Source organism: Hesperophylax consimilis, chromosome 23 (genome assembly GCF_061612785.1).
Source record: "Hesperophylax consimilis isolate HC1 chromosome 23, BYU_Hcon_1.0, whole genome shotgun sequence".
NCBI lineage: Eukaryota > Metazoa > Arthropoda > Insecta > Trichoptera > Limnephilidae > Hesperophylax > Hesperophylax consimilis.
The window spans coordinates 4950153-4977592 of record NC_142858.1 but is presented as its reverse complement, the minus strand read 5'-3'; the positions used below and the strand labels follow the sequence as shown (position 1 = coordinate 4977592).

General features: G+C 36.1%; 1 protein-coding gene across 3 annotated transcripts in view; it reads right to left on the bottom strand.

Annotated features, from left to right (window-relative positions):
• Positions 1 to 27440, bottom strand: part of Ae2 (anion exchange protein Ae2) — a 306359-nt gene that overhangs the window by 121675 nt on the left and 157244 nt on the right. For 2 of the 3 annotated variants that reach the window (XM_089646039.1, XM_089646040.1), the window contains exon 2: positions 12242 to 12416. In XM_089646039.1, coding sequence (XP_089502165.1) covers positions 12242 to 12416 — 175 coding nt within the window. Of the gene's footprint in view, positions 1 to 11686; positions 11701 to 12241; positions 12417 to 27440 lie in introns of those variants that run through there. The other variant, XM_089646042.1, reaches the window with a different exon arrangement.

Genomic DNA, 27440 nt, shown 5'->3' with positions numbered 1-27440 from the left:
TCAAAGTTTTTCTTATATTCGATAAAATTATTACTGAATTACGTGTAATTATTTTTGTTTCACCTTTTGAAGGCATTATCAAACTGTGGTTATTTTTTTTTATATTAACTCCACACAAGAGGCCCTGAAGAAAATAATTTCCCTCAGATAGAAAATAATTTTCATCTTTGGGGATGCTGTGTGGAGGGTCTTTTTGTAGAGAGGAAGGAGTGAACATGGGTCTTGAAGAGTCCCATGTTGTAGGAGGGGGGAAGCACAGAGGCCGGCAGTTCGTTCCACAGCCGAGCTGTTGAACTTAAGAACGAATCGTAGAAGCGACCCGTTCTCATGTGACAAATGTCAACTGTGTAAAAATGTTGGGCGCGCGTTTGGCGTGTATCCCGACTACGCACCGGTGCCGGAGGGATCAATGACGCTAGTTCCTCAGAGCATCTTCCATTGTAATACCGATAGAACAAGGACAGCATACCTACCTGACGCCTGTGCTCTAAAGATTGCAGTCCGTTTGTTAAGATTGGGGAATCTATCAAACGGACCGCCCGTTTCTGCACAGAGTCAAGGGTTTCTTTCAGGTATTTAGGGGCTCCGGACCAGAGATGGCTGCCAAATGAGAAAGTAGGGCGCACTTGCGATTTGTACAGGGTCAGCAGTTGTGTACTATTAAAGTATCTGCGGGCCCTGTACAGTACGCCCAGCTTCTGAGAGGTCAACTTTACTCTGGCTTCGATGGAGCCCCCGTACCTGAGCTGGTCACTTATAGTTACACCAAGCATATCAATGGAAGGCCTGTTCGGAAGATTGCTTCCGTTGAAGGAGACTAGATTATCATTTGGATCCCTTTTAGACGTAATCAGACAGGTTAGGTCACTTACAGACAATAGATATATTTGTATCATATTATTTTTATCACGTATGCGCCCTTATTGATTTCCGAGTAAAATTTCTGAAATTATAAATGGTAATTAAAAGTTAATTACTTTACATTTCCCATTTATTGTCTATATTTGACTAAAGGTCAAAAGTAAGGTGTTTCTAAATGAAGAATTTGGAAGATTCAGGGGTTTCTTTTTCTCTGTACAATGATCATGCGAATTTGTACTTTTTGTTATATGATAATTTAAAATCAAACTATATTTATCATATAGCTATCTAGCTTTAAGACTATTAGAATTTTTATCAATTTCCTATTGCTTTAAACTATTGAGTTTACGGCCTTTATTTTGTATTGTATCTAGTTTTAAAGGACCGGCTAGTTTGTCCATCATGAACAACGATACATTCGTCACACTGGAATTTATAAGTGTCGCTATATATTTTTGTGTACTTTACATTCTGATTTAGAAGATTCCGAATTATTGCTTGGGGTGAAATTATAACACGATTATAAAAACACATATTATTAATTGGAGCACTACGGTCGAAAAAACGTTTTAAAAGAGACAGCTGTAAAGTAGAGAGTAGACACAATAGAGAGTACCATTCATGGACAATAATATAGAGTAGATACTCCTGAACAGGTTCTCATACCAACAGTGATAAATCATTTTTTTATTTTTATTTTTATGTTTTTTATTTATTAGTATGACAAGATACACAAATTACATTACACAATATTGAATATGGTACTGTTATTAATTATATAATATAAGTATTTGATGTACCCCCATAAATAAGCAGAGCTGGTGTGTATGGGAGTGTTGTTATATTGGTTTATATTTGATATGATTCAGTTCAACTGTTCGGAATACTTTTTAAGGTGGCTTTTGAATTCGTTTATATTTACATTCATGGTAATGAGTTAAAAAATTTAACTCCGAGAAATTCATGGTTGAACTGTCCTATTGTTTTTTTTACATTTATATTATGGAATTCTATGTGTATTTAACAGTAGTAGCAAACACAAGTAGTATCAAGAGTGGAAAAAATGTTTAAAAAAATGTCACCGGCAATTGGCTCATTGAAAAACAAAAGCTCACGTCACTCGGTGCAAACGGCCGAGCGATGACCCCGCATCAGAATATCTTCACTGGACAATTTGTTTCCCTTTGAATGGTGTTTTATGTGTTTCAAATTATTCTATTGAATTTACATAGGAGTCATTAAAATGAAAATTAGTTGTTACGCGAGTTAACGACAGGTAACACATTTCCATGCTCAGTGTTGACGTATTCAATTTAGGGGAAGAACGACAATTATTTCAAATTAAGGTAGTAAAATATTAATTATAAACTGCTGTTAATTACATATAGCCTGAGTTTGAAGTTTTTCCAATACTCACGCTATTTAATGACCATCAGATCGATGATCACACAGAAATTTTGACATTCGAAAGGCACTAATTTGGGTTGCCTTTTTATATGTGATGTTTTGCATGATGTGAAATATTCCCGCTTAATGAAATTTGCATTGAATTCAAGTATCATTTTCAAAATTCTAACTGATTATTCAGACTGGCGATATAGTAAGTACTAGGTACTATGTAGGTACCTAAATATAATTATATTGTTTAACAAAATATTTTTTTTTACCTGGCAGGTCAATTTGTAATTTTTTAGTTAAGCTTTAAGCTTAAGCTTAGAGTAGATATGACTTTTCACGCAGAGGACATTGTATTAAAACATATCACATTTCATGATTTACAGTTGCTATTTTATTTTAAATTATACTATTGGTTCAGTGACATATATATTACTAACTGTTGATTTTTCCCAAAAAATAAAGAAAAATGATAAAATTTTGTTTTTGAAAGGCAATGAGATTCACATGCTACAATTATAATTTCCCGCGACATTTTATTGTTCTGCGCCAGCACGTATATTTATTTATTAAAGGGATATCACCAATTCAAGGTTTAAGAATGATGATTCGCTCTAGTTCATTTGTTGCTTGGAAAGAAAAAGATATATTACTACAAGAATTATCAGATATTTTAATATAAATAAATCTACATATATAAAAATTAATGTTTCTTTGTTTGTCCCGTACGCGTTCTTATACCATTCACCCGATTGCGATGAAACTTTCAAAGTTTGTAATCTCCGTGGTATTGTTTTATTTTACTTTCCGAAGAGGTTGGTGGTTCGATTCGCAGGGATAATAAATAACCGTTGCCAGGGGGTCTAGTACAGTGAAATTGAAAATTTTACAATTTCGGATTGTTGGGCGTAACTACCGACGATTTCACATCGATTGCCTTAGCATGGTCGAACTATCGATATCCAGGCCGATATCGATAATTTAAATCGACATATACTGGCGCATCTGTCTTTGAATTGACATTTCTAAACGTCAGACGGATAAGTAAATACCTGAAAAAAACCCTTGACTCTGTGCAAAAACGGGCGGTCCGTTTGATAGATTCCCCAATCTTAACAAACGGACTGCAATCTTTAGAGCACAGGCGTCGGGTAGGTATGCTGTCCTTATTCTATCGGTATTACAATGGAAGATGCTCTGAGGAACTAGCGTCATTGATCCCTTCCGCACCGGTGCGTAGTCGGGATACACGCCAAACGCGCGCCCAACATTTGTACACGGTTGACATTTGCCACATGAGAACGGGTCGCTTCTACGATTCGTTCTTGAGTTCAACAGCTCGGCTGTGGAACGAACTGCCGGCCTCTGTGTTTCCTCCCTCCTACAACATGGGACTCTTCAAGACCCATGTTCACTCCTTCCTCTCCACAAAAAGACCCTCCACACAGCATCCCCAAAGATGACATAGGCCCTGAGGGAAATTATTTTCTTCAGGGCCTCCTGTGTGGAGTTAATATAAAAAAAAAGTAAAATTTAAAAATAGTAATAAATTGACAATGTCGAATTGAAATAATAACTTTAGTGTACATTGGAATTTGTTTACTTCAACAGTAAAAAATCATTATTATTATTGTAGAAAGCAATCACTTTGTGGTTTGACATATTTAATAAAATAAAATTCTTTTTTGTTTTAAAACCACGATATTTATTAATTTAAGAACCGACCGGTTTCGCTTTACTTAAGCATCATCAGGGTACAAATTAATACTAAACAAGAAGTACATAATGTGTGTATATATATAACAAAATATAGAGGGAGACAACATGATACAACGCAGATACAACCTTCTGAAGTCAAACCGGCCTTTTATACTAATAACAATATAGGTAAATTTCTAATTAATTCTAAAGATAAGGACGATAAATTAAGTCATTCGGGGATTTATAAATTAAATTGCAATAATTGTTCGGCTTTCTATATCGGTAAGACATCACGTAATGTTAATATTAGGATAAAGGAGCATCTTCGTTGCCTCAATAATAACGGGTTTTCCGAATTCGCAAATCATTTGATCGATAAAGATCATACATTCTGTCATAACACCGGTGCTAACATCTTACATAAAAACGGGCATGGTAACAGACTAAACAACTTAGAGGCACTAGAAATTAAAAAAGCTGTAAAAACCAAAAGTCAGATACTTAATAATCAATTAGACATATCAAGTAGTCCAATATTAGGTCTGTTTCCAATAAACCCATAAAAAATCCCAGTTCTCCTTCCCTCCTTACCACGATGCCAGTTGATGCTTTGTTTCTCCCGATTTATTGATATAACCCATTAGTCTACATAATTATCTAGCGGTTTTTCCATTACTTGTGCACTTATGTTAATGTATTTTATGACCGTCTTTGTGTTGCTTATATTTGTATCATGTTGTCTCCCTCTATATTTTGTTATATATATACACACATTATGTACTTCTTGTTTAGTATTAATTTGTACCCTGATGATGCTTAAGTAAAGCGAAACCGGTCGGTTCTTAAACTAATAAATATCGTGGTTTTAAAACAAAAAAAGTATTTTATTTTATTAGTAAAAATTCAGTTCATGAGGTCATTAGTTATAACTGATGACTAAACATTAACTATGCTGGACGGGATCAATTGATCGCTTCTTAGAAAAATTAATTAATTATATGGATCGTGTATAAGATTTCTATCAGTTATAACAGCTTAGTAGTTCACCCCAATCATTAAAAAACCAGTTATTTTACACAACGAACGACATTATCAAAAAAATTGAGCATATTGAAAGATTTTTGTCTACCGATTGTCGGGATCATATTCTGACTGTACTGGCAAATATCGCTATCTGACCATATATGACGGATTTCGTCAATACCAAATTGATATTGGGCTTTATCGATCGTCCGTGATGGTCTTCCAGGTCTATTTCAATTTTGAACACGATTATTTTATTATTATTTTTTTTTTTTGATAAATTAATGTTTTTAAGACAAGATTTTATTTATGCATAGCACAAAGGATAACAATTATTTTTATAAGCAATAATTGTTCGCCTGAAACACTCATCCACATTGAAAAAATCTCCTGATAAAAAATACATGACGCCAACGGGACTCGAACCCGTGTTAAAAAAAATAATAATAATTAATATTTGACAAGTCCAAGTATTTCACCTAAAAAATGTATACAATTTGTATCAACGCCATCTAGTGAGAGATTTAGCACTTACAATGCCTTTCTCATATAAAAAAAAAGTTGGTTGTTCTCAGGTGAAAAAATGTAAAAAGCAGTAATTGTTGAATGAAACACTAGCATATATTGAATATTTTCTCGGGTAAGAAATAAGCCCCCATAGCTCAGTGGTCAGAGCTTTCGACCGGAAATCGAATGGACACGGGTTCGAGTCCCGTTGGCGTCATGTATTTTTTATCAGGAGATTTTTTCAATGTGGATGAGTGTTTCAGGCGAACAATTATTGCTTATAAAAATAACGATTATTTGATAAAAGTGCCCTGAATGAATGGTATTACAACAATAGTAAGAAAAATCAAATAAATAAAAAAACAGAAAACAGAGTACAAAAGCTTTGCTTCTTACTCTTAGAATTGGAAGAACGTGGGACTTATACAAATATTGACATTTTGAAATAAACGGCGGTGCTTTCAAATTTCAATGGGATTTGGAGTTTAAAAATCGAATTTTCTGCGTAGGGAGGTCACGTTTTTCTGATATCCGCGATCAAAGTCTTTGCTTTGAAATTGTATGCTCGAATGAATACCATTGAAAAAATACACCGATTGTATTGTGGGCGTGTTTGGTATACCCAGTTTAAGGGAAATTTTTCAAACTTCTGGGTGAAAAGTCATTTTTTTCAAATATCGAGGATCGCGATAAATTTAATTTAATCGTTGAAGAAGATGATATCAACAGCAATAAATCGGCAGAGACGCGAATCCCTGTAAAACAATAAGATCTAGGTTCGAGTCACCTTGGCGACGTTTCCTTTTTTTAATATGTGTTTCTTTATATCTGTCATAAGAGTTACTCATATAATCACTGATGGCATAATAGGATAGGGTTGTGCACCTGATACATTTATTAAGCCTTTACAAATAATTCAAAAACACATAATTAAAGTCACATATCACAAAAATAAAACATTCTTGACCGACTTAGTATACAAAGAATCTAAATTATACAAAATATGAAATATGTATTTAAAAACAAAAATTATTTCAAAATAAATGAAAACAGAATGAGCAAAAGAACAAATAATATAGTTTACACCCCCCAACGAATACTAAATTAATGCAGACACATAGCAGTTTCATTGGTCCTTGTACATTTAACTTTCTACCACTACAAACTCAAATGATAAAATATGTAAAAATAAAATGATAAAATATGTAAAAAAGGTAAAATTATGGCTGAATGACGCAGATATTGAAAAGCTTTTTCTATAAATTTATCTATTCTTCTACAACTCACTTGCTGTAACTTTCTAAATTGTAGTACCTACATTATGTTATCTCTTTACTTTTTATAATAACCCAAAACAAAAACAAAAAAAACTTTTTCACTTATTCTACCAATGTATTTAATACTTTAGGTACTTGGAAATACAGTAATCGTTTTTATATTACCCACACTCAGGCAGTGCTTTAGTGGGTTTTCATTTCTTGTTTATACTATTTGTTATTTTATATTATGTTATTAATTACTATTTGTTATTATGTATTATATGTGTAAAGAAATGAGAATAAATAAATTAAAAAAAACTTCTACATTGAAATTTGTATGCTTCAGTAAGTAAACCTAAATAAATTGAATACAATCCATTGGTTGTCTGGTGGGAAGGGTTTGGAGGGGACATTTTTGTGCGGAAGAAAATCAGATTAAAAAAAATAAAGAGTATAACAGGTATATTAACTCATCTTCTGTTTGTATTTATTCGGGTAAGGTTGACCGGAATGACAAAATATGTCCTAGTGCATTTTTTCATCCACTTATAAGTCATAACCAGACATTCTTACCATAATTATAAAGCAAATTCCAATGGGTGTAATGTATGATGTAGGGGAGCAACAATTCAAACAAGACAACAGTTCAGAAACTCTGTTCAAACAGCAGTAGCTGTTAGCGGTGGATTTTAGAAACTCAAACAATGTCTTTATCTGCTTACTTAGCTGTGATTTTATTAATTATGTTGTTGAAGTAATCCACGTGTTGGCCCCAACACAGTTAGGTATGTAGATACGACTATAATGCAATATGATATTATAATAATATTTACCTCTTAATCACCTCAAGGGCGCGTTACAAACTCTCTTTCAATTCTCTTGTATTATCTTCTACAGCTTTTATTATCGTCTACAGTTTTCCTTTCAATCACACTCTTTTTTTCCTTTTGTATCATGAATGATTTTCCTTTGTCGTTCATCTTTCAACAGAGTTTTTATTTTATTAAAGTGTTCTCCTTTGTGCGGGAATAACCTTTAAAAACAACTAAACATAATCAATGTTAATGGATTATAGGTAGATTGAAAGCAGAGACGAAAAATATTTTTTTTTCAGTTTTTTGGTTACGAGGATTGTGGCACCGATGATGATGAGAGTCAAACAACCATATTTTGACTCGTGATATTGTTCCCTAATAACGACGATAATGTGTTAAGACTAACACAATCTAAATTTTACAAATATAAGGTGTCTAGCAGTAAAGTGCAGTAGCTGTGGGAGGCGGTTCTACATAAATAAATTACTTTTTTTTTAAAACCTACGTTAGAACTTTAAAAGTTTATAAACATTAAAATCTTGAAGAGACCCATATTGTGGGAGAGAGAAACACAAAGGCCGGCAAACCGCTCCACAGCCGAGCTGTTGAACTCAAGAACGAGTCGTAGAAGCGACCCGTTCCCATGTAAAAAAGTCAACTGTTTACATATGTTGGGCGCGCCTTTGGCGTGTTTCCCAACTATGCACCGGTTCCGAAGGAATGACCGGAGAATACCGGTATAACAAAGACAGCACCTTCCAGTATCCAGCTTCCCTCTTCCAGCATCTTGTTTCCGGCTTTCCGCGTATTATTTTCCATTTTTGTTTGTTGCTTCCCGCTGCTTCTTGCTTCCCGTTTCCAGCTTCACTTTATTTTATGATTTCCTATAGAATAGGCATCAGAGGCGGTCCCTGCCTTAGTGCATTTGTGCACTGCACTGCCAAACATCGATATACGTTAGAAATGTAAATTCGTATATCCACTCACGAAGAATTCACGCCAGATCATTATAATATTCTTACCAATCAAAGTTTGTACTAGACTCCCGCGCATGCGAAAAACAGTGTAATATATCAACCCGTGCATTTTCGGCTTTGCCCGAGACATGCCATGTACCTTCTATAGGCACTGTCTCTAGACGTCGGAACCGTGAAATGAGCGAGACAGGTAGAGACCCATAACAGCTGTTGATGTGTTAGAGCAGTGGAGATAGAAGCTGGTCGGTGCATTATCGGCGCATGCGCCGAAACATCCTGATATATATCAAAAACCTTAAACATGCGTAAAACGTTTGGAATGCGTTAGTTAGGATTGACAGATTTCGAACTAATTAACAATGTTATAATATTCTAGCGTTACCGGCGCGATCTACATATCTGCAAACTTGACAGTATTCATTATTGGCGATTGACGCGACGTTTTAACGGTTTTTACGAGTTTTGCTGTGCAAAAAGCTTTTTAAAAATGAGTGCTAGTGAAAAAATTGCGGTTAACATTGATTTTATCAAAAGTAACCGAAGTTAATTTAATCCCAACAAACTAGAGATGATTTTGCGAATGCTGACGGAGCAATATCAATTTTACAATTATTTTACAAGTGTAACTTGGTGGAGTGTTTTAGTGAAATAGTAAAACTGTTAAAATAATTTGTACTATTCCGATGACAACTGTCTAGTGCCAAAGGTGTTTTTCTACGTTGAAACGTGTAAAAACATTTCTGACGAATACTATGTCCCAAGATCGTCTCAATGCTTTATCAATGATGAGCATCGAAAAAAGTTTGATCTCGTCTATACCAGACTTTAATAATCTTGTAATTGAAGAATTTTCTCAAATGAAAGAGCGACGAATGGATTTTATCTACAAATGAATTATTTGTACTGGGTATGTAGTTCCCTTTAAATCACTTTATTTTCCTATTTTACATGTTACCATTATTTGTGAAATGTACTGCTGGCAAAATCTGTCACGAGCCGCCTCTGATAGGCATCTGCTTCCCTCTGCTTCTTCCTTTCCGTTTCCCGATGTTTCACGTTTTCTGTTTTAGCTGCTTCTTGCTTCCCACTCTCCGCTCACGCTGCTTCTTGAATCTCGCCGTACCGTCCCGAGAAAAGTATCTATCGTCTATTCTACCGTGACTAGATCGTCCTGCCCCGCCATGTGTCCAAAGCAATTGATTTTTCATATTAGTTCTCATTGGTTTTGTTTAAGTGTTCCTTTACTTCCTAATTCCCTCTTGAGACAATTTTATATCGTATTTAACTATTTTCTACGGCTAAGTGAGTTATCTTCCAGATATCAAGGTTTCTTCTTTCAGTGTTCTTTCGACTACCACCGCGCTTTCGTGAATTACCTACTAAAATAAAATAAAAAGCTTAACCGAGAGTAAACTTGAAACATGATATTATTGTAAACTCTTCCAAATAGACTAATCTATGTCACTCAATAGATTCATAATAATGATCAGAGCACTAATTAAACTAATTACTGAGTAAAAATCAATGAACTAGATCCTGCCTCAATGGATGCAGCAATTCTACCGATGCAAATGGTTATAGAGCTAAGATACCTCTATCATTGTGACAAAACTTAACTCAAGTGAAAAATACTGAATTACCGAACTGAAGTGGTTTTATCCTTCAACAGTAATAACTATTAATTACTGCGCGGAGCAAGAATCCAAAAATGAAGTTATTTTGATGAATAATTTTTCGTTATTCTAACAAAATGTTATTATATCACATTGTTCTCAGAAGTTCACAAAAAGTCAGCACAAAAAACAATGGTTTCAAGAATTAAAACTGAATCCATTCATTGAAATAAGCATTGTAACCATTCTTTGTGAATATGTTTTATGGAAATAAACAGTGTTTGAATTAATATGGAAATAAACAGTGTTTGAAGTGAATGAATTGTGAATTGGAATTGAATTCGGAAAACAGTTAATATTGTTTCTAAAAGTACTGTAAATAATACAGGATTCGTATAAAAATACTGAGAATTCTGTGAAGCTTTCATGTCTGCTTAATTTCCAATATTAAGTTAACCGCGATCGACTCGGGTTTATTGAGTTATAAAATCGACACTGACGTATTTCCGAAACATTCTATGTTAGGTATTTTATGTACCTACATAATAAATATAATACTTACATACGAGTAGATTATTTTATGTCAAATTTTAGTGAACATCAACTTTTTATTATCCGTTAAAATAATATACATCGGAAATCCTTTAAACGAAGTCGTGGTGATATTTTAACGCCTGGCCTAATATGCCTAGATGCCTTCGTGCATCAAGGGTGCAAAGGTATGGATATGGTGTGGTGTGGGGGGTTGTATTTGCAATTTTGAAGATTTTACCGACCTGCTGGAATGATCGGTATGCGAACTGTAAACTAAAGTGGCGCCATCTCGCCCAAGAGTTTAAGAGGCATTGGCGAGCGCCGTTCACGTTTCGGAGTAATTTCAATATTGTGGTCAGCATCCACGCTCTGCGCGTTTAGATAATTCATGTTCCTCGGTAAAGTTTCCAGAGAGCGATATGGAATTCCACGGTTGAATTTAACTTAATACATTTATTACTTATGTTTGATTTGATTTTCGGTACTATTATTATCGGTTGATAATTATTATTTTTAGATTGATCGAAATTTTGGGAGTGCGTTGTGCCAACTCTTTTTAGAACTAGCCGCCACTGCATACGAGTATAATGTCTTGAGTCATATTTTAGTCCCCGGTTATTACAATAATTACGGTAATTCGGTATGACATAATCTTGGAGTAGTTGGAACTCTTGTGCGGTTTAAAATTTAAAAAGTGGTGTAATATAAAGGTAAATCGCTTTGCATTTGCCATAATTAATTCGTAATTTACTAACAGTTTATCAGGAAACCTGTTAATTCATTCGTAAGGCCTGCAATCCCATTTAAACCGAAATTAGCAAAAAATTGTAGATATTCTTAAAAATGTATATACTTTTATGACAACTGACGGTAATGTCCCGACTCTGTCTGTTTCCTTGACTTACTTTGACTAACTTCAGGTAATTGGAAAAAGAAAAAAGAGGTGGAAGGCTATTTTCTGGAAATGGATCTGATGATAGAAGTAAAGTGTTTTAACTCACGGTCATGTCCCGACTCTGTCTGTTTCCTTGACAAGGCGGACTTTCTCTCAACTTTCAGCTGTCACAACTCTCCCTAAATGTGAATACCTTGACTAACTTCAGGTAATTGGAAAAAAGGAATAGAGAGGTGGAAGGCTATTTTCTGGAAATAGATCTGATGATAGAAGTAAAGTATTTTAACTCATGGTCGTGTCCCGACTCTGTCTGTTTCCTCGACAAGGCGGACTTTCTCCCAACTTTCAGCTGTCGCAACTCTCCCTAAATGTGAATACCTTGACTAACTTCAGGTAATTGGAAAAAAGGAATAGAGAGGTGAAAGGTTATTTTTTGGAAATAGATCTGATGGTAGAATTAAAGTGTTTGAACTCGCGGTCATGTCCCGACTCTGTCTGTTTCCTTGACAAGACGGACTTTCTCCCAATTTCCAGCTGTCACAACTCTCCCTAAATGTGAATACCTTGACTAACTTCAGGTAATTGGAAAAAAGGAATAGAGAGGTGGAAGGCTATTTTCTGGAAATGGATCTGGTGATTGTAGTAAAGTGTTTTTACTCACGGTCATGTCCCGACTCTGTCTGCTTCCTCAATACGGCGTCTGTGCTACCGGACAGCAGCTCGGAAACGCGGAAGCGCTCCGCTTCGGCCTGCGCGAAAACGTCGTCCATCTCGTCATCCAGCTGCACCACCTCGGAGCCCGAGGCCGCCGTGCCCCCCGGACCATGGTTATCTCCCTGCAATTACAAAACAAAACATTAACTATTGCAGATATTTCTCGCAGAACTCGAACACCCGTAGAGTCTTTTTGTAGATGTATATAATTCGAACAGTGCCAGAAAGAGAGAACACCGCGCTTGCAAAAGTTTACCACATACGCACCAATATTTTGAGACAATTCTTTCAAATAGCATTTATGCTTGCAAATTTAATTTTTTTTAAAATATAAAACGACGAAACAATTACTTTTATAATGCCTTTTTCTAACTAAATACGGTTTTTTGTTTCACGTAAAGTGATAACTATTATAGTTTAGATAGCGAAGACCATCGGTAAGTAACTCTAAAAACTATATTTCTGTTTGCGTTGTAAATTTCAACTATTTTAATTACATATTGCGTTTTGTCTCTGAATCTGAAAGAGTCTTTCAGCTTTAGTATTTTTTTAAATAAGTTAAAAAACAGCACATTTATCTGGAATATAATTTAATGTGAAAATATCACCCGCGCCATCAGCATTTTGACACTCGCTTAAAATAAATGAAAAATATAAGAAACTCAGGGGGTTAACGTTAATCATTTTAATTCATCGCTGTTAAGCTGATTCTTTTTATGAAAACGACGTTATTAGCAGCATATTAAAACTGTTAGATTAATTTGTGTTATTTCACAAGTTTCTATTTTTAAAATAACAAATAGTATGTTTGGGGCACGTTCCAGAGTGGAAGATACTCTCAGTATCGCCCTGATGTAAGACCTCCATTAAGAATTGAAACGTAGCTTTAAATGGCTTTGGCCGTGTTTGGTGACCAGATCTGCATAGTCAGATACTTCCCCACCTTTCTCCTCCATATTTCCTTCCCCTCCCCACAACCTTCAGCCTCCCAACATACCCCAATTGGGGATGCCATAGTCTCACTGGCTCCAGACAATAGTTGTGACTCTTGTGCGATTTCAGAAAGTCTACTTACTGCGGCAAATGGGGGTTACTGATTGCTTTTGTGTCAACTTATCTGATGCATCAATAAGTAGAGATTCAACAAGGAAATCAATCGATTCCTGATGTAATCTCTCCTTAATAACGTGATATTTATAGCTGCAGCGCTGTTTAGATATTTTTGTTACTTTTTTCCTGGCGTCCATTTTCTTGCCTATATTTTTATAAAGAAGATTGTCTGTGACAGGCGGCGTGGATTTGTTTTTTATACAAATCTACGGTGTTATTTAAAGATTAATTAAATTTTACATACATTATCTTTTAAACACGAGGAATTTCGATAAAAAAACTTATCTTATTTGTCCGAAATTCCCTTAAAGCAGAATGTTGATACTTCGTGGTGAAATTTTGCACACTTGACGTTCAAAGTAGGAGGAAAATTAGTGTCAAAACTGTAAAACTTTGTACAAAACTTAGGCAACGCCCTTACGCAATAAACTTAGTTTTTAGTACCATTACTATTGCGTAGTAAGTAATAAATGTATTTTTTGTATAGTATTTGATATAAAGGATGTGCACAGCCTGGCATCGATGACGCTAGCTCTTCAAATCACTTTTCATTGGAATTCCAGTCGAACAAATACAGCATTTTTATGTTATATGTATAAAGATTTTCCCGTTTTTCAACCACCTCCGGCTCCAGGCCAGTCTTAACGCCGCCAGTACGCTGGTGAGGGGATCAGCTATTATAATGATAATAGTCAGTTCTACCTGTTACAGTTTTTATAATACGCTTAACATCTGAGAAATTCAATTTAACTCTGGCGTGGCACCTACCTACCACTAATACTAAGGTATTATGTTGGATCTATGTGGAACTATAAAGAATTATTATCTTATTATGAAATCTTTTAAGAAATCCGGATATATAAGAAGAACTCATCTAGACTTTATAAAGAAAATCGTTTTCTTGTTCGCTTTTACGATAGAGAACTCAGGTTACTGAAAGAAATCAGCTGAATTGAAATGTCATCATAGTTTTTAATGAGGTCTTCAATCTGTTTCAAAAAGGGTAACTTACGTAAAACATAAAACGTCCCTCATAATATTCGTAAAAAAATTACATCACAATGTCAAGTCAACCTTGAATTTGGGGTAGGAATCTACTGGCTGAATTCAATAAACCTAAATAAATTTATGAAAGCGATCTAGTGAATGTCTGTCAATCCCGATAACCCGTCAGGGAAACTTTGAAATCATTGTGGATATGTCAAACATTTACTGTAGATAATAATACAACCCCTATTTCTATTAACCCTTTTTCCCCGATATCAATTGACATTTTAAAGGATCGAGTAAGTTTGAAGGATTGTCCAACAATACAAAAGCTGATCAAAATAGAAAATAAATATTCGAGCTTTAATCCAAGAACCCTGTTGAATATCGATTTCAATAAAAATACCTTATTTATTGTTATTAAGTTTAATTTGTAGAACTCCATTTTATTTTTTTATTTTTTATATATACAATAATATTATTATTGGGTTTATAAAAACAGTTTATTTTTAAACAGCAGAACTTTACACAGCAGAACTTGTTTAAAAATAAACTGTTTTTATAAACCCAATAATAATATTATTGTATATATAAAAAATAAAAAAATAAAAATACCGTTTGCTTACAAACTTACACGCATAATTAACTAGTGTATGTTAAAACATCAATATTTTTTATGTATCTAGAAATGGTTCCATGATAACTCAACACAGTGACAAATCAACACACTTCTAAAAAGTGATATAAAGTCATTAGAAACGATGAATAAAAAAGTTTAACCTAACCTAACCTAACCTACTTAACCCAGTTAATAAAGTTTTTGTTTCATCACTTTCCATGAGTTTATATAACTTTTTAAATATGCGATGAATTATCATTGTGATAATTTATCCGGTCACCCTAGAAATTGGGTTCAACAACAACAAAAACATGTTTTTAATAGTTTTCGGAATTTAGGGAATTTCATTTAATTAACGTTTTGGCATTACAAATGTTTATATATTATCTTAAAAACTAATTTTATTTTGGAACTTGAAATATAAAGAGTTTACGAGAAACTTGTTGTAAATCGGTAGAAATTGGGTATGCGGGGCTTGCTTTTGTAGTGAAATTACCAATGTAAGTATCTAGACTCGTTATACTATTGCTTATGATTTCCTTGATGAATATTATTATTGCCCACCTACCTAATTCCTACCATTCCTAAGCCGACTTATTGTAAGTCCAGTTCAATTGAAATCATAATCCTTTTAACACCTAAGCTATGTCTGATTACTGAGCCCCCCTTGTTCGACCATGTCGAAACTTGTAAAACCATCGTGAGTAATGTTGGTGGTAAATAGTGCATTGTGCTGAACAAGCGCAAGTGAGAGAAAACGGAAGAAGAACAGAAAGGTAAGTCGGCATATCCGAAATTCCAATCCTCTTGTATTCCGCGGTGCGACGATGCCTGTATATCATGTAAATCAGAAGATGGTTTGTACAAACAATTCAAAGTGCTATTGCGATCAGACGGAAAGAAAATAATATGTTTTCTCAGATCTTTAACAATATTTTTGTCTCAACGAGGAAAAACATATTTGCATTCAAGAGAAAATGAATCATCCAATATTTATTCATGAATCATTTGAGATCCGATTGACTAAATAAGGTTACCATTTTAAACACCAATTAATTCATAATTATTCCTCATCTTTCGCTGCTATTCCGTGTGAACTAAGTTAAACACTAAATAACGGTAAAACTAATCTTCACTGAAAAATGTCGTTTTCCCTTATGTTTCGGTGATTGTGAAGTGATTACAGTTGATATTAAATTGTCAGGTATTTCAAGTGTTTGAAACGGTTAAATGGATTTACCTTCGAATAAAGCACTTTGAACTAAATTGCCACTTTAAAATTGGAGCCATTTGAATTGGTGCTTTCAATGCGGAACAATCATTTCCATGCAAATCCCCGATAATCAGAGGCTCGCTTACCGTTGTACCCATAGCAAAAGAATTCTCCATGACGGTAGGAATGTCGAAGATACATACTTTAACGTTATATATGTAATAAAACTACCATAAACGCTGTGATAGCAAATTTTCATGGCTTGGCCTATTTCAGCATTTCGCTCGCCATAGATTCCCATTGGTAGTGTATGGCGAGCGATATGCTGAAATAGACCAAGTCATGATGCATATAGCCTAATGTGTCGCCTACCTAAAACAAAAACTCTCAAGCAATATTTTAATGGGAATGTGACTGTGTTTAACAGCTGTAAGAAATAGATTTCTTACAGCTGCTCGCTGAACGAAGTAATACGTATTTTTAAATAAGTTCAAGTCTTATTAAAGCTTTAATTTCCTGTAATAATTTTTTATTTTTTTATTTATTTAAAAAAATATTACGTTTTTATATCCAATATAAACTTACTAATAACTAACAACTTATTTCTACAACAATTAAGCACATTTTACACTACATCTAAAACTTATTTTTATAGCATTTAGGCATAACCCACCTAAAGCTGCAATGCTTTTAGCTTCTTTAAAATCCGTCGGTAATTCATTGAATATCTTAAATCCTTTAATAGAGGTTATTTTGAGTTCCCGACAAATTAGTTTTCAACAAATCGGTAAGTACCTACGAAGACACTAAAAAGAAACGGTCTGAATTGGGACAAATTTATGAAAAATCTGCCTCCCGCACCCAGTGCTTGGTGAATGTTGGGCACTGGGTGTACTTTCGTCTCTGCTCGCTTCTGGCGTTGGCGGTTTTCCAGAGTAGGGCCGGCTGATCTTGATGAGGTAACGCCAGAAGGTTTTAGGCCAGTGCAATTAGCGATTCGCGATCGAAGTAATTCCGGTAGTCCCAATTTTTTTTATATGTTATATAAACTGATCCCCTGATGTAAAATCTGATTTTCCGACCTTGGCGCACCTGTGCTCGCGCCGCCATTTTGAAAAAACTGGCCGAAATCGGGCCAAAATCTAGTTTTTCCCAAATATCTCATTTCCAATGCAAATTTCGGCCAAAGTATTTTCACAAGTATAATAGAACATGAAATAACCTACAACTTTTGTAAAAAACAAATTTCTTTTATCTCTAATAGGTACCGAGGTAGAAAGTCGTAAAGGTGCGTATATTTTTGAAAAAACAAGTTTTTTACGCGACTAGGTTTGGTTTTTTATAAATACCTCGATTCCAGTGGAATTTCGTGAAAATTTTATTGATAATAATTTTGTAGAAAATAAAATTTCGTTAAAGAAATGGGTATATAATTTATATTTTTTATCTCTATTACGTATCCAAACTCTAATCCACCAAAACCAGGCCAAAAATTGAAACAGAGGTTAGGTGTTTTAAACTTGGCATTCCTTGATTTTATTTTTCTTTAACAATTATTGTTCTAAGAACATATACGTTAACAACAATCGTTATGCCTGTGTCAGACCTAGCTATAAATACAGTAGATAGACTATTTCAGCATATCGGTCGCCATACATTCCCAATGGGAAGACCACTAAAATAGGCCAAGCCACTACATTTGTGCTCGCAGCTTGGTCTGACATGCCTATCAACGTAATCACAACATACATTTAAGATTATTAATACAATTAAGATGATAAGGTACATAAAAAAGATAAAAAATTGGTATTTTCGTAAAATTAACATTTATTGACATTCTTTTCTTTATTGGTTAAGTTGTCAGCATAACAAAAAATAAAATTAATGGTAGATCAGTTTAGACAGAAGTACGAGCCCTTGACTATAGTTTCTTACTTCTGGCCCTGAATAGCTTCTTCATCTGTCTTATCACCCAAATTTGTGGCGACTGGGTCATCATATTCCTCGTCATCGTCATCAACGAAGGCTTCTACAGCATTCTCGCAAGAGTTGCCATTGCAATGAATGCAGAGTAGGGAACATTTCGAACCCGACTTTCTGCAGGTGCACTTTCCAGCGCAACCTTTTTTGCATTGACATGATATGAAGTTCAGCAAGGCCTGAGGTGCAGTTTCCTTCAACATTGTTACTGGAGTAAGTAACCCAACAGCATCCTTTTTCCACCCCCATTCAGTAAGATCTTTATCGTGACCAAGCCAAGTCTGCACTTGCAAGTATGTTCTTGAGGCGTGTTGCTGGACTGCATCTTTGGTGGGTGGTAGCCTGGATAAATTGAATTTGTTTTTTTTTACTCCTTTGACAAAAATGATGTACCTTAAATTTTCCAAATTTGATTTCTCGTTGCCGCCATACAAAAGTGCAAATAGTTGTTCGACAGCCAAAGTGATTGTTTCTGTCTTTGCTTTTGGGCCTTGAAATACACGAACAAGTTCATTCACTGAGTGGTTCTTGAGAAGAATATTACAAAATTTGTGTTTGCCTTGACCGAACGGAGCTCCAGTTGTATCGCAGCCACTTATGGCATGAAGGAATAAAATGTTTTCAACTATTTCAATGTGTTTACAACATTTGTTCGAGTACAACGCGTTAGGTGATTTACCTTTTCCAACTTTTTGGTAATATACGTTGGGAGGTAAGAGAGCTGTGAGGAGTACCAGCAGATCAATATCTTGATCAACGATTATGACTACATCATGTTGAGATGACAACGAATTTGCTGTGTTCACTATGAGAACGTCAGCATCCTCTTCAGCTTGTACTGTCGTTATGTGGGATCGTGCAAATGAGGTTCTGAGTAGGGAAATAAAACGAGACTTGTTCTTCTCATTTCCCAGAAACTTTTCCTGTGGCACTTGTGGGTGCATGCTTTCAAAAAACAAAACTTCAGCAGAAGTTGTAACTCTGGCACGCCGTGCTATTTCCACCCCTTTAATGATTTTCTTTTCCAAAAAATCTGGGTATCCATCGAATACCACTACTGCATTGGATCCATAATGATTTTGTACATACCTGACATATTGCTGGAAAATTACTGAAAAAGGTTGAGCTCGACCCCATACAACGTTGTGCAGTAAATATCCTCCATCAATTACGTGTATTTTACTGCTTCCAGTTCTGTATTATTTGGTAGAGGGTTGAATGATGAATAAAATATAGACTTCGTTCCTTTGCGCATGCCTTCCTCTGAGAAAAGGGACAATGGCACAGGAGAGAGTTCATATTTAAAATATTTTTTAAGTTCACTTTCAGACTTTTTGGCAATACACTTACGATGGAATAGCTTTAATGGTTCTATTGCCATAGTCACACCCTGATTTTTGACACTGCTGGTCACCGCCGCAAGAGAAACTATCGCATCATTACGTTTTATGTGTAGGTTTCCAAAGTTCTGGTTGATAACTTTAGACAGCTAATTTCCCCATCTTTTCAGCCATGTGACAAGTGACTTCTATCCCCGATTGTGCCACTGCTAATAGACATAATCACGTTTGTTTTAGGAAATGTTTCATAGCAAGCAAACCAATCAATGAGAGTTTGAACGTCTCGATCATCCCTTTTAATTCCTTTAGGCCTCATCTCTACATGTTGCTCTGACGTTCCTGATTCAATCCCACAGAATGACTCGATACCCTCACAAATGTTATGCAGATAAACGAATCCAGTAGTCCAACGAAGGATAGAGCTGTCTGTGATTCCCCGTCCTTGGGTCAAACCTCCAGATGTTTTCATCGATCTCATCAGAGTTTGTTCGATAGTCATGTCAGACCAAATCCCTGACCAAAATTTACGAACGCTGCTGTGACACTGACGCTGTGAAGCTCCGCTCCAGGCTCAAGACGTGCCACACGGCAACTAAAGGAAACTGGTGGGGAGGAGTAGAAGGGTTAGGGGGGGGGTAGTTCCCCCATACCGAAGTGCCCTCTAGTAAATTTATAGATGTATGTATTTAAAAATGCAAACAAAAATCTAATAACGTGATAGATTTTCTGTGCGTACCTACCTAGATTTGTTTATTCTTTATATCGGTAAAAAAACTATGTTAACATAAAAACTGCACAGCTTGTTTTGAAATTTTATGTTCTACATAATTGGTATCAATAAAATTTTCATGAAATTCCACTGGAAACGAGGTATTTATAAAAAACCAAACCTAGTCGCGTAAAAAACTTGTTTTTTCAAAAATATATGCACCTTTACGACTTTCTACCTCGGTACCTATTAGAGATAAAAGAAATTTGTTTTTTACAAAAGTTGTAGGTTATTTTATTTTCTATTATACTTGTAAAAATACTTTAACCGAAATTTGCATTGGAAATGAGGTATTTGGGAAAAACTAGATTTTGGCCCGATTTCGGACAGTTTTTTCAAAATGGCGGCGCGAGCACAGGTGCGCCAAGGTCGGAAACTCAGATTTTACATCGGGGGATCAGTTTATATAACATATAAAAAAATTGGGACTACCGGAATTACTTCGATCGCGACCCCCTTTTTGGCGCTAATTGCACTGGCCTATTTGGAGCAGAAGACTTGGCGAGGTGAGGCAGATGGTGGGCAGGAGTCACTTGTTGATAATAAAACGCTTGGTTTCGGTGGTAAAGATGAACTAATTTTTATTTTTTTATGTGGCTGCTTATATGCAATAAGCTTGACTCGCACCCGACATTGGGCTGTGAGTCAAAAAGTGGTGGGGGATTCTATCCGCGCCAGTAATGTGTTTATATGCCCCGGCAAAATTTCGCATATTCATTTTGCCGGTGGCATAGCCGAAGGTAGACGCTTGAATTTGCGAGTTTGTAAAGATTTTACAGGCTCGCCTGAATAACAATTACATATTTTAATTACATAGTAGTTATAAGAATGTGTATCTTGACAACTAGATTTTTAGTTTGCCAAGATACGACAGAAAATAAGAAAAGTTTGTAAATAAAAGTGTAAAAATGATCTTGAAGCGATCAAATTTGTAAATACGGTTATGTTAGTATTTTTCTCAGTTCCCCCGTAACATAGCACTCAGAAAGAGAAAAGATTCACTATGCTACGAAGTTCCTGGATTTTTGTACAGGCAAAAAAGGTAAAAATTAATTGTAAAAAAATGGTTATACAAATATGTTAACAGCATTTTCTCCTCAGTGGTAGCATATAGCAAATAGTGTTTATTTAACTACCGCCGAGGAGATGTACAAGTAAAATATAGAGATTTGCAACATTTAATAAATTGATATTTCCTAGTAAATTGTACATAGTAAAAATTTGATCATCGTTCCGCTCGGCAGAGGTAGGCGCGCGATGCGGTATGCCGTTCGGAGTCAAAGTTTTCAGGCCGCTTTGGCCGAAAGGATTGATAGAGGGTCGATAGGATGAGAGGCGTCGCGTAGTTTGTGGATTTTGCGCAGTTTGTGGTTTTTTCGTGGCTTGTAACATGGCCACAAAACTGCTTCCGTCTGGCTTGTGTTCACACAGCCAGGCCCCAACACCTTACAGCCTGCCGGAGAAATCCAGCAGGCCTGGAGCAGGCGCACGCGCCTCAACTGCCCTTTTCAAGGCAATCTTCGCAAATCACTCACCTCGCCCCAACTGCCTTTCTCAAGGCATTCTGCAAAATACTCAAATATGACTAATTTTTTTTGTTTCTTACAGAACAAATCAACACATAATGCCTTACCACCACACACCAAGAGGAACAGCGACATTCAAGCGCAACAAGCCCCTGCCTACGGCATTCCAGGAGGGAGCCACTGGCTGGAGATTCAATCCAGATACGCATGAGCAGAAATTCGTGTATGGATCCTCGCAGACCGGCTTCGGCTCGGCAGCCGGATAGCCAAGAGCCACATCACCTATGGTAGAGGAATGGACGAAGGCTACGGCTTCAAAGCGACCCCATTCCCCCCCAAAGCCCATTTTTTGTCTGGTTCACGAAAACAAATACGAACCCTTACATAAAGTAAGCGAATCACTGCAAGAAATCCCGTCGCCACCGACGAAGAAACGCCCGACGCCACCAGGACCAGTGGCGTCTACAAGCCGAGACCAGGCGCCCACCAGCCGAAGACCTATGACCACAACCGCTCTTGGGAAGAGTTCAAGAGTCCCGCCCATAATCATGACCATAGGGTCAATGACGCACGGCGATATCACGGAAGAAGTGCAGATGCACATTGGAAGTGCCCACTTCAACTTCCGGTATGCCAAAGGAGGCAAAATCAGCGTTGTGGTGAGCTCAGTAGAAGCCCACAAAAAACTGACAACAGCCCTACGTGGAGAGGAGAAGCTTTTCCACACCTTTACCACAGAAGCGGAAAAATTAAAGAAGAGCGTCATCAGGGGACTCCCGAAGTTGTCACCAGATGACATAATGGAAGACCTTGAGAATCAAGGCTTCTCGGCAAGGACTGTGGTCTAGATGACCACCCCGGGAACAGAATACCCGCTTTACCTGGCCCACTTTGGCCAGGAAACAAACATGGGCCACCTGAGAGCCGCAGTGGTCTGCCTGTGCCACTGCAGGGTTACTATGAGGAAGTACAGAAGCAACCACCTCCAACACGGAACACAGTGCCACAGATGCCAAAATTTCGGACATGGATCCAGAAATTGCGCACACGTTGCCCGCTGCGTCAAATGCGAAGGACATGACGCCACACCGGAGTGCCCCAAAACCAATCGAGAAGAGCCGGCCGTCTGCTGCAATTGCGGCGGAGCCCATCCCGCAAACTACGGCAAACGCCCCAACAGGGTGGCATACGTAGCTGCTCTCCAGCGCAGACAGGAGCAATCCAACGCCCAGAGGCGCAAAGAGGCAAAGCCCCGGGCACAGAGACCCGCGGCTCGAGTAGACCGCCGGTCCTGGGCAGACGTAGCAGGCCGAAGCAACCACCAGCAACAAGCTCCTGAACAACAGGAACCACGAAGAGCCACACCGGAACAACGCCAAGCGCCAAACACCGGACCCTCTGATGACGAGGACATAATGATCCTACTGCAAGGCCTCATCAGGGTACGCGAAAGACTGGCCTCCTGCTCATCCAAAGCAGAGAAACTGATCATCCTAATGGAGCTTCTCAAGGAGACCTCACCGTGAAGCTCCATGAGAAAAATGACAGCGACGGCGAAGAAATAGTATCCTTTTTAATATAACAAAATGTTTTTTCTCCCACAGGATTTCTCTCCCAAACTTTTTCTCCCAACAGGTAGATATGCAGGACCACCGAAGCGAAAAGGACGCAGCCAAATTATGAAAAAATGAAATACTTAAATTCAGTAAATCACAAAGTAAAACAGCGTAAAAAGTTCAGAACTTATTGTTTTTCTTTTTCTTGTCATTTGTATGAGGTTTTTATCCAGTTAAGAATTTTTCCTCATAAAACTTATTAATGTAACATAAAATCAGTCAATTAAATACAACCATCAGATGGTGATAGTAATAAGGCTAATCAGCCGCAGTACTAGTTAGTTAGAAACATGAAGGGTATTGTTATAAGCCCTAGTTAGTTAGAAGATTACAAAAGAATCCATAAAATCAAAAAAAAAAAAAAGTTTTGGCCGAAAACGGGAACAAAATGACCAGTGGCGGGGAGTGATGATTTCGCCAGTGGCGTGGGGTAGGCACATTTTATAAATTTTAAACTAATTTTGATGAAATTAAATAATGTGGCCAACAACGTCCGTTACACTCTGTCTTTCCGGGACAATTCCCCTAATAACTCGGCCATTGGAACCTAATTATTTATCTAATATTTCAACAATATTATCTTCAACTAATATTTCTTATATTTTTGCTGCTATCTTTTTGAATGATTACAAAGTTTTAAAGAATTTGTTTGTAAATAAGACAGTGTCTCGGATGAACATATCCGATTTTTATTTATGCGTGACACCTATTGACCTTTTATAAAAGTCTAAATGAATATTTAATTTTATTGGTAATAGTTTTCTCTTAATAACATTCGTATGTGTCTTGTTCTGTTTAGTGTTTCGTTTAGATATATTAGTATTATCATCTTCTCTAATAAAGATAATATTTTTCTTGATTATTCTGATAAATTTAAAATGCAAATTTAAATGAAAGTCGGACAAGTGCATTTGCGCGTTTTATTCTATCAACGAACGTTTAGAGAAATTCTATTTTAGTGTAATTTTAAAGCGTTTCGGAGAAAAAACTCATTTTTTGTAAATGAGATTCTAGATCACAAATAGATTGTTGACAAGTGGGTTGAAAAAAGTTAAGTACACAATTTTAATGGTATTCACAGTTCGTGAAAATACCCCATTGCGAACTGCTTTTCGTACTTTTATCTAGGTTCATAAATATATTGAAAGTAACCAAACAAAATAAGATCATTTTTGTGTTTACCTATCTAATGTTTGAATACTTTCATATTTTTGCCGAATACTTTAATAAATCATTTTTGTGATTCAAAACCAGATGAAGAAACGCAGTGCTATCTTTTTAATTTAATGATTGTAAAGAAAAATGGGGTACATCGTTTAATTAAAGCGAATATTTGTATGTGGGAAACCATTTATTGGATAACCAATAGCTCTGCCATTGGTCACCCGCACGGAGCGGCTACGTTTGGTGATTTAGCGGAGGTGCCCAGGGGTGCCTCATCGGGTGAGGTGTGTACAAGGTCTTGGCGGAGGGTGGTCCTGCACACCAGCTGCGTGGCGAACCGGTTTGGGACACCCTTTGACCTCCTCAGCTGATGGATTCATATCCGCCACTCCTAGACACAATGACCCCTACATTCTTTCCCACCCTCATTTCACCCCTTTCCTTCCCAGAATTTCCTCGCCTTTTGTTTCATTAAAAAAACTCTCTACACAGCATCCCAAAAATATGTCGTAGGCCCCGAAGGAAATTATTTTCCTCGTAGGCCTCCTGTGTTGGGTTAATGTGAAAAATGCAGATGCCTATTAAAACTAGTAACGATATTATTGTGCATATATTTTTAAAAATAAATTAAAACCCAGGTTAGGAACAAGCATTAATTTATTTATTTATTACTAGTAGACCTCGCAATACTTCGCTATTGCTAATGTCTTTCTCTGGCGTCTCCAACTCCTTCTACCATTAAAACCACTCTCTAAACGCTCCTGGCACTAATATATACCAACTTTCAAATTTTCAGCGATATCGGTCGACTACTTTTTGCGAACACATACATAAGCAGGCAGAATTTTTATAAACTACTAGCTGACGTGATAAATAATCAATAAAAAAAGAAAAACATGAAATAAGCAATATACGTAATTATTTTGTCGTCACGTTTTTGTTTTGCTCAATTACCGCCCGAATCCCATTTTCTATTCCCAAGTGGATTTCCTCCCAGCCAGCAGCGCAACTTTTGATATTTTAGAGAGACGTTTCATTACGTTCGTTACGTATTATTTAGACTCTCTATAATAATCATTCTCGCTGCAAAATACCAAATCTCCAAACATATCGGATACACAAAATATATTATTTTCCAAGTCTGTAATTAAATTCCGAAGGGAAATAAGACGCTTGAAGTGGGTAATAGAAAATAAAAGTCGATGCCATTTACTCTCTTGATTCCAGCAATTGAACACATTCACCTCCTCCCTCAGGCTTCTGGCATATTCTGTTGTCAATATTAAAATTTTGAATGCAAATATTAAAAGTGTTTTAAAAATGGCTCACCTTAGATTATTGTGTCTAAACACTGATCTATTATTACTGATAACGAAAAAACACATTTTACTAGACAGATTGAACATTATTAGACAGATTGAACATTATTAGATAGATTGAACATTATTAGACAGATGGAACATTATTAGACAGATTGAACATTACTAGACAGATTGAACATTATTAGACAGATTGAACATTACTAGACAGATTGAACATTATTAGACAGATTGAACATTATTAGACAGATTGAACATTATTGGACAGATGAACATTATTAGACAGATTGAACATTATTAGACGGATTGAACATTATTAGACAGATTGAACATTATTGTCACCTTATTTTGCACCTAAAAACAATTTATAAAATTAATCAAATTTTTTCTACATTGCGGTCAGAACCTTTGATTTCTTAGAGGTGTACATTTTGATTCTTCATTTGTTAATTTCTAGATTTGAAGATAAAAAATGTGTTTTTTTTCTCTCTTTATAACACCGTACCTATATCATATTCTAAGCGTGAGGAAAAACAACGATTTCTGTAAGACTGAGCTATTCATAAAAGTAAACAAATTAGCCTGAGAGGTTAGAACTAATAACAAAGCTCGCGATGAGTATGATGTCACAGAATCGGGATCAGATATTTTGGTGCATTTTTTTCTAGCCATTTCAAGAAATGGTACAATATTAATTTTATTAATTTTTCGAAACGAAATCAATAGTCTTAAAAAGCGTATGTCTAGAAACAACAACTCGTTGGATATCTTCAAATCTAAGACTGAGTTTCTCTGGTCGGCCACAAACAAAAGTCTTCAACACTTATAGACGATTCACCTTTTTCTATTTCCGGCAGCGATATCATCCCAAAAACAACTTTTTGATGGGACTTTTTGTTTAAAAATCAAATAAATTGGACTTTACGCACCGGTATTTTTCACTTAAGATAACTCAAGTCTGTTTGAAGAAACCTTCCTACAGAGGCGACAAAAATATCTATCAACTCTTACGTAGTCTTATGTCTCGATTACTGCAACGGCATTTATGCCAGCCTTCCAAAATAACAACTGACAAACTTCAAACTTCGAGTTTAATGCAGCAGCACGGTTCATAACGAGGGTCTCTAAATATTCGCATATTTCAGAACACCTTCGTAATCTTCAATGGCTCAAGTGCCTTGAAAGAATCGAGTACGAAATAAACAGTTTTAATCTCAAGTGACCTGCCAGGTAAGTATGGCACTCTACATTTTCTGCCTGTATTGTATATTATATTTACATTCTAACTCAGCATCACGTACATTGTTCAAATGCATTCATTGTACATATAGTTTTTTTATTGTATAATATAATAGTTGGACTATTCTATACTCAATAATAGTATAGATCATTGTAGAAATGTATTCTTAGTTTGTACAGCGCCCTTGAGGTAATCTTTTACAAAAACCGCGCTATACCAATCTTCTAAAAAAATTAAATCTTCCCCAAAAGGAAAACTAAACC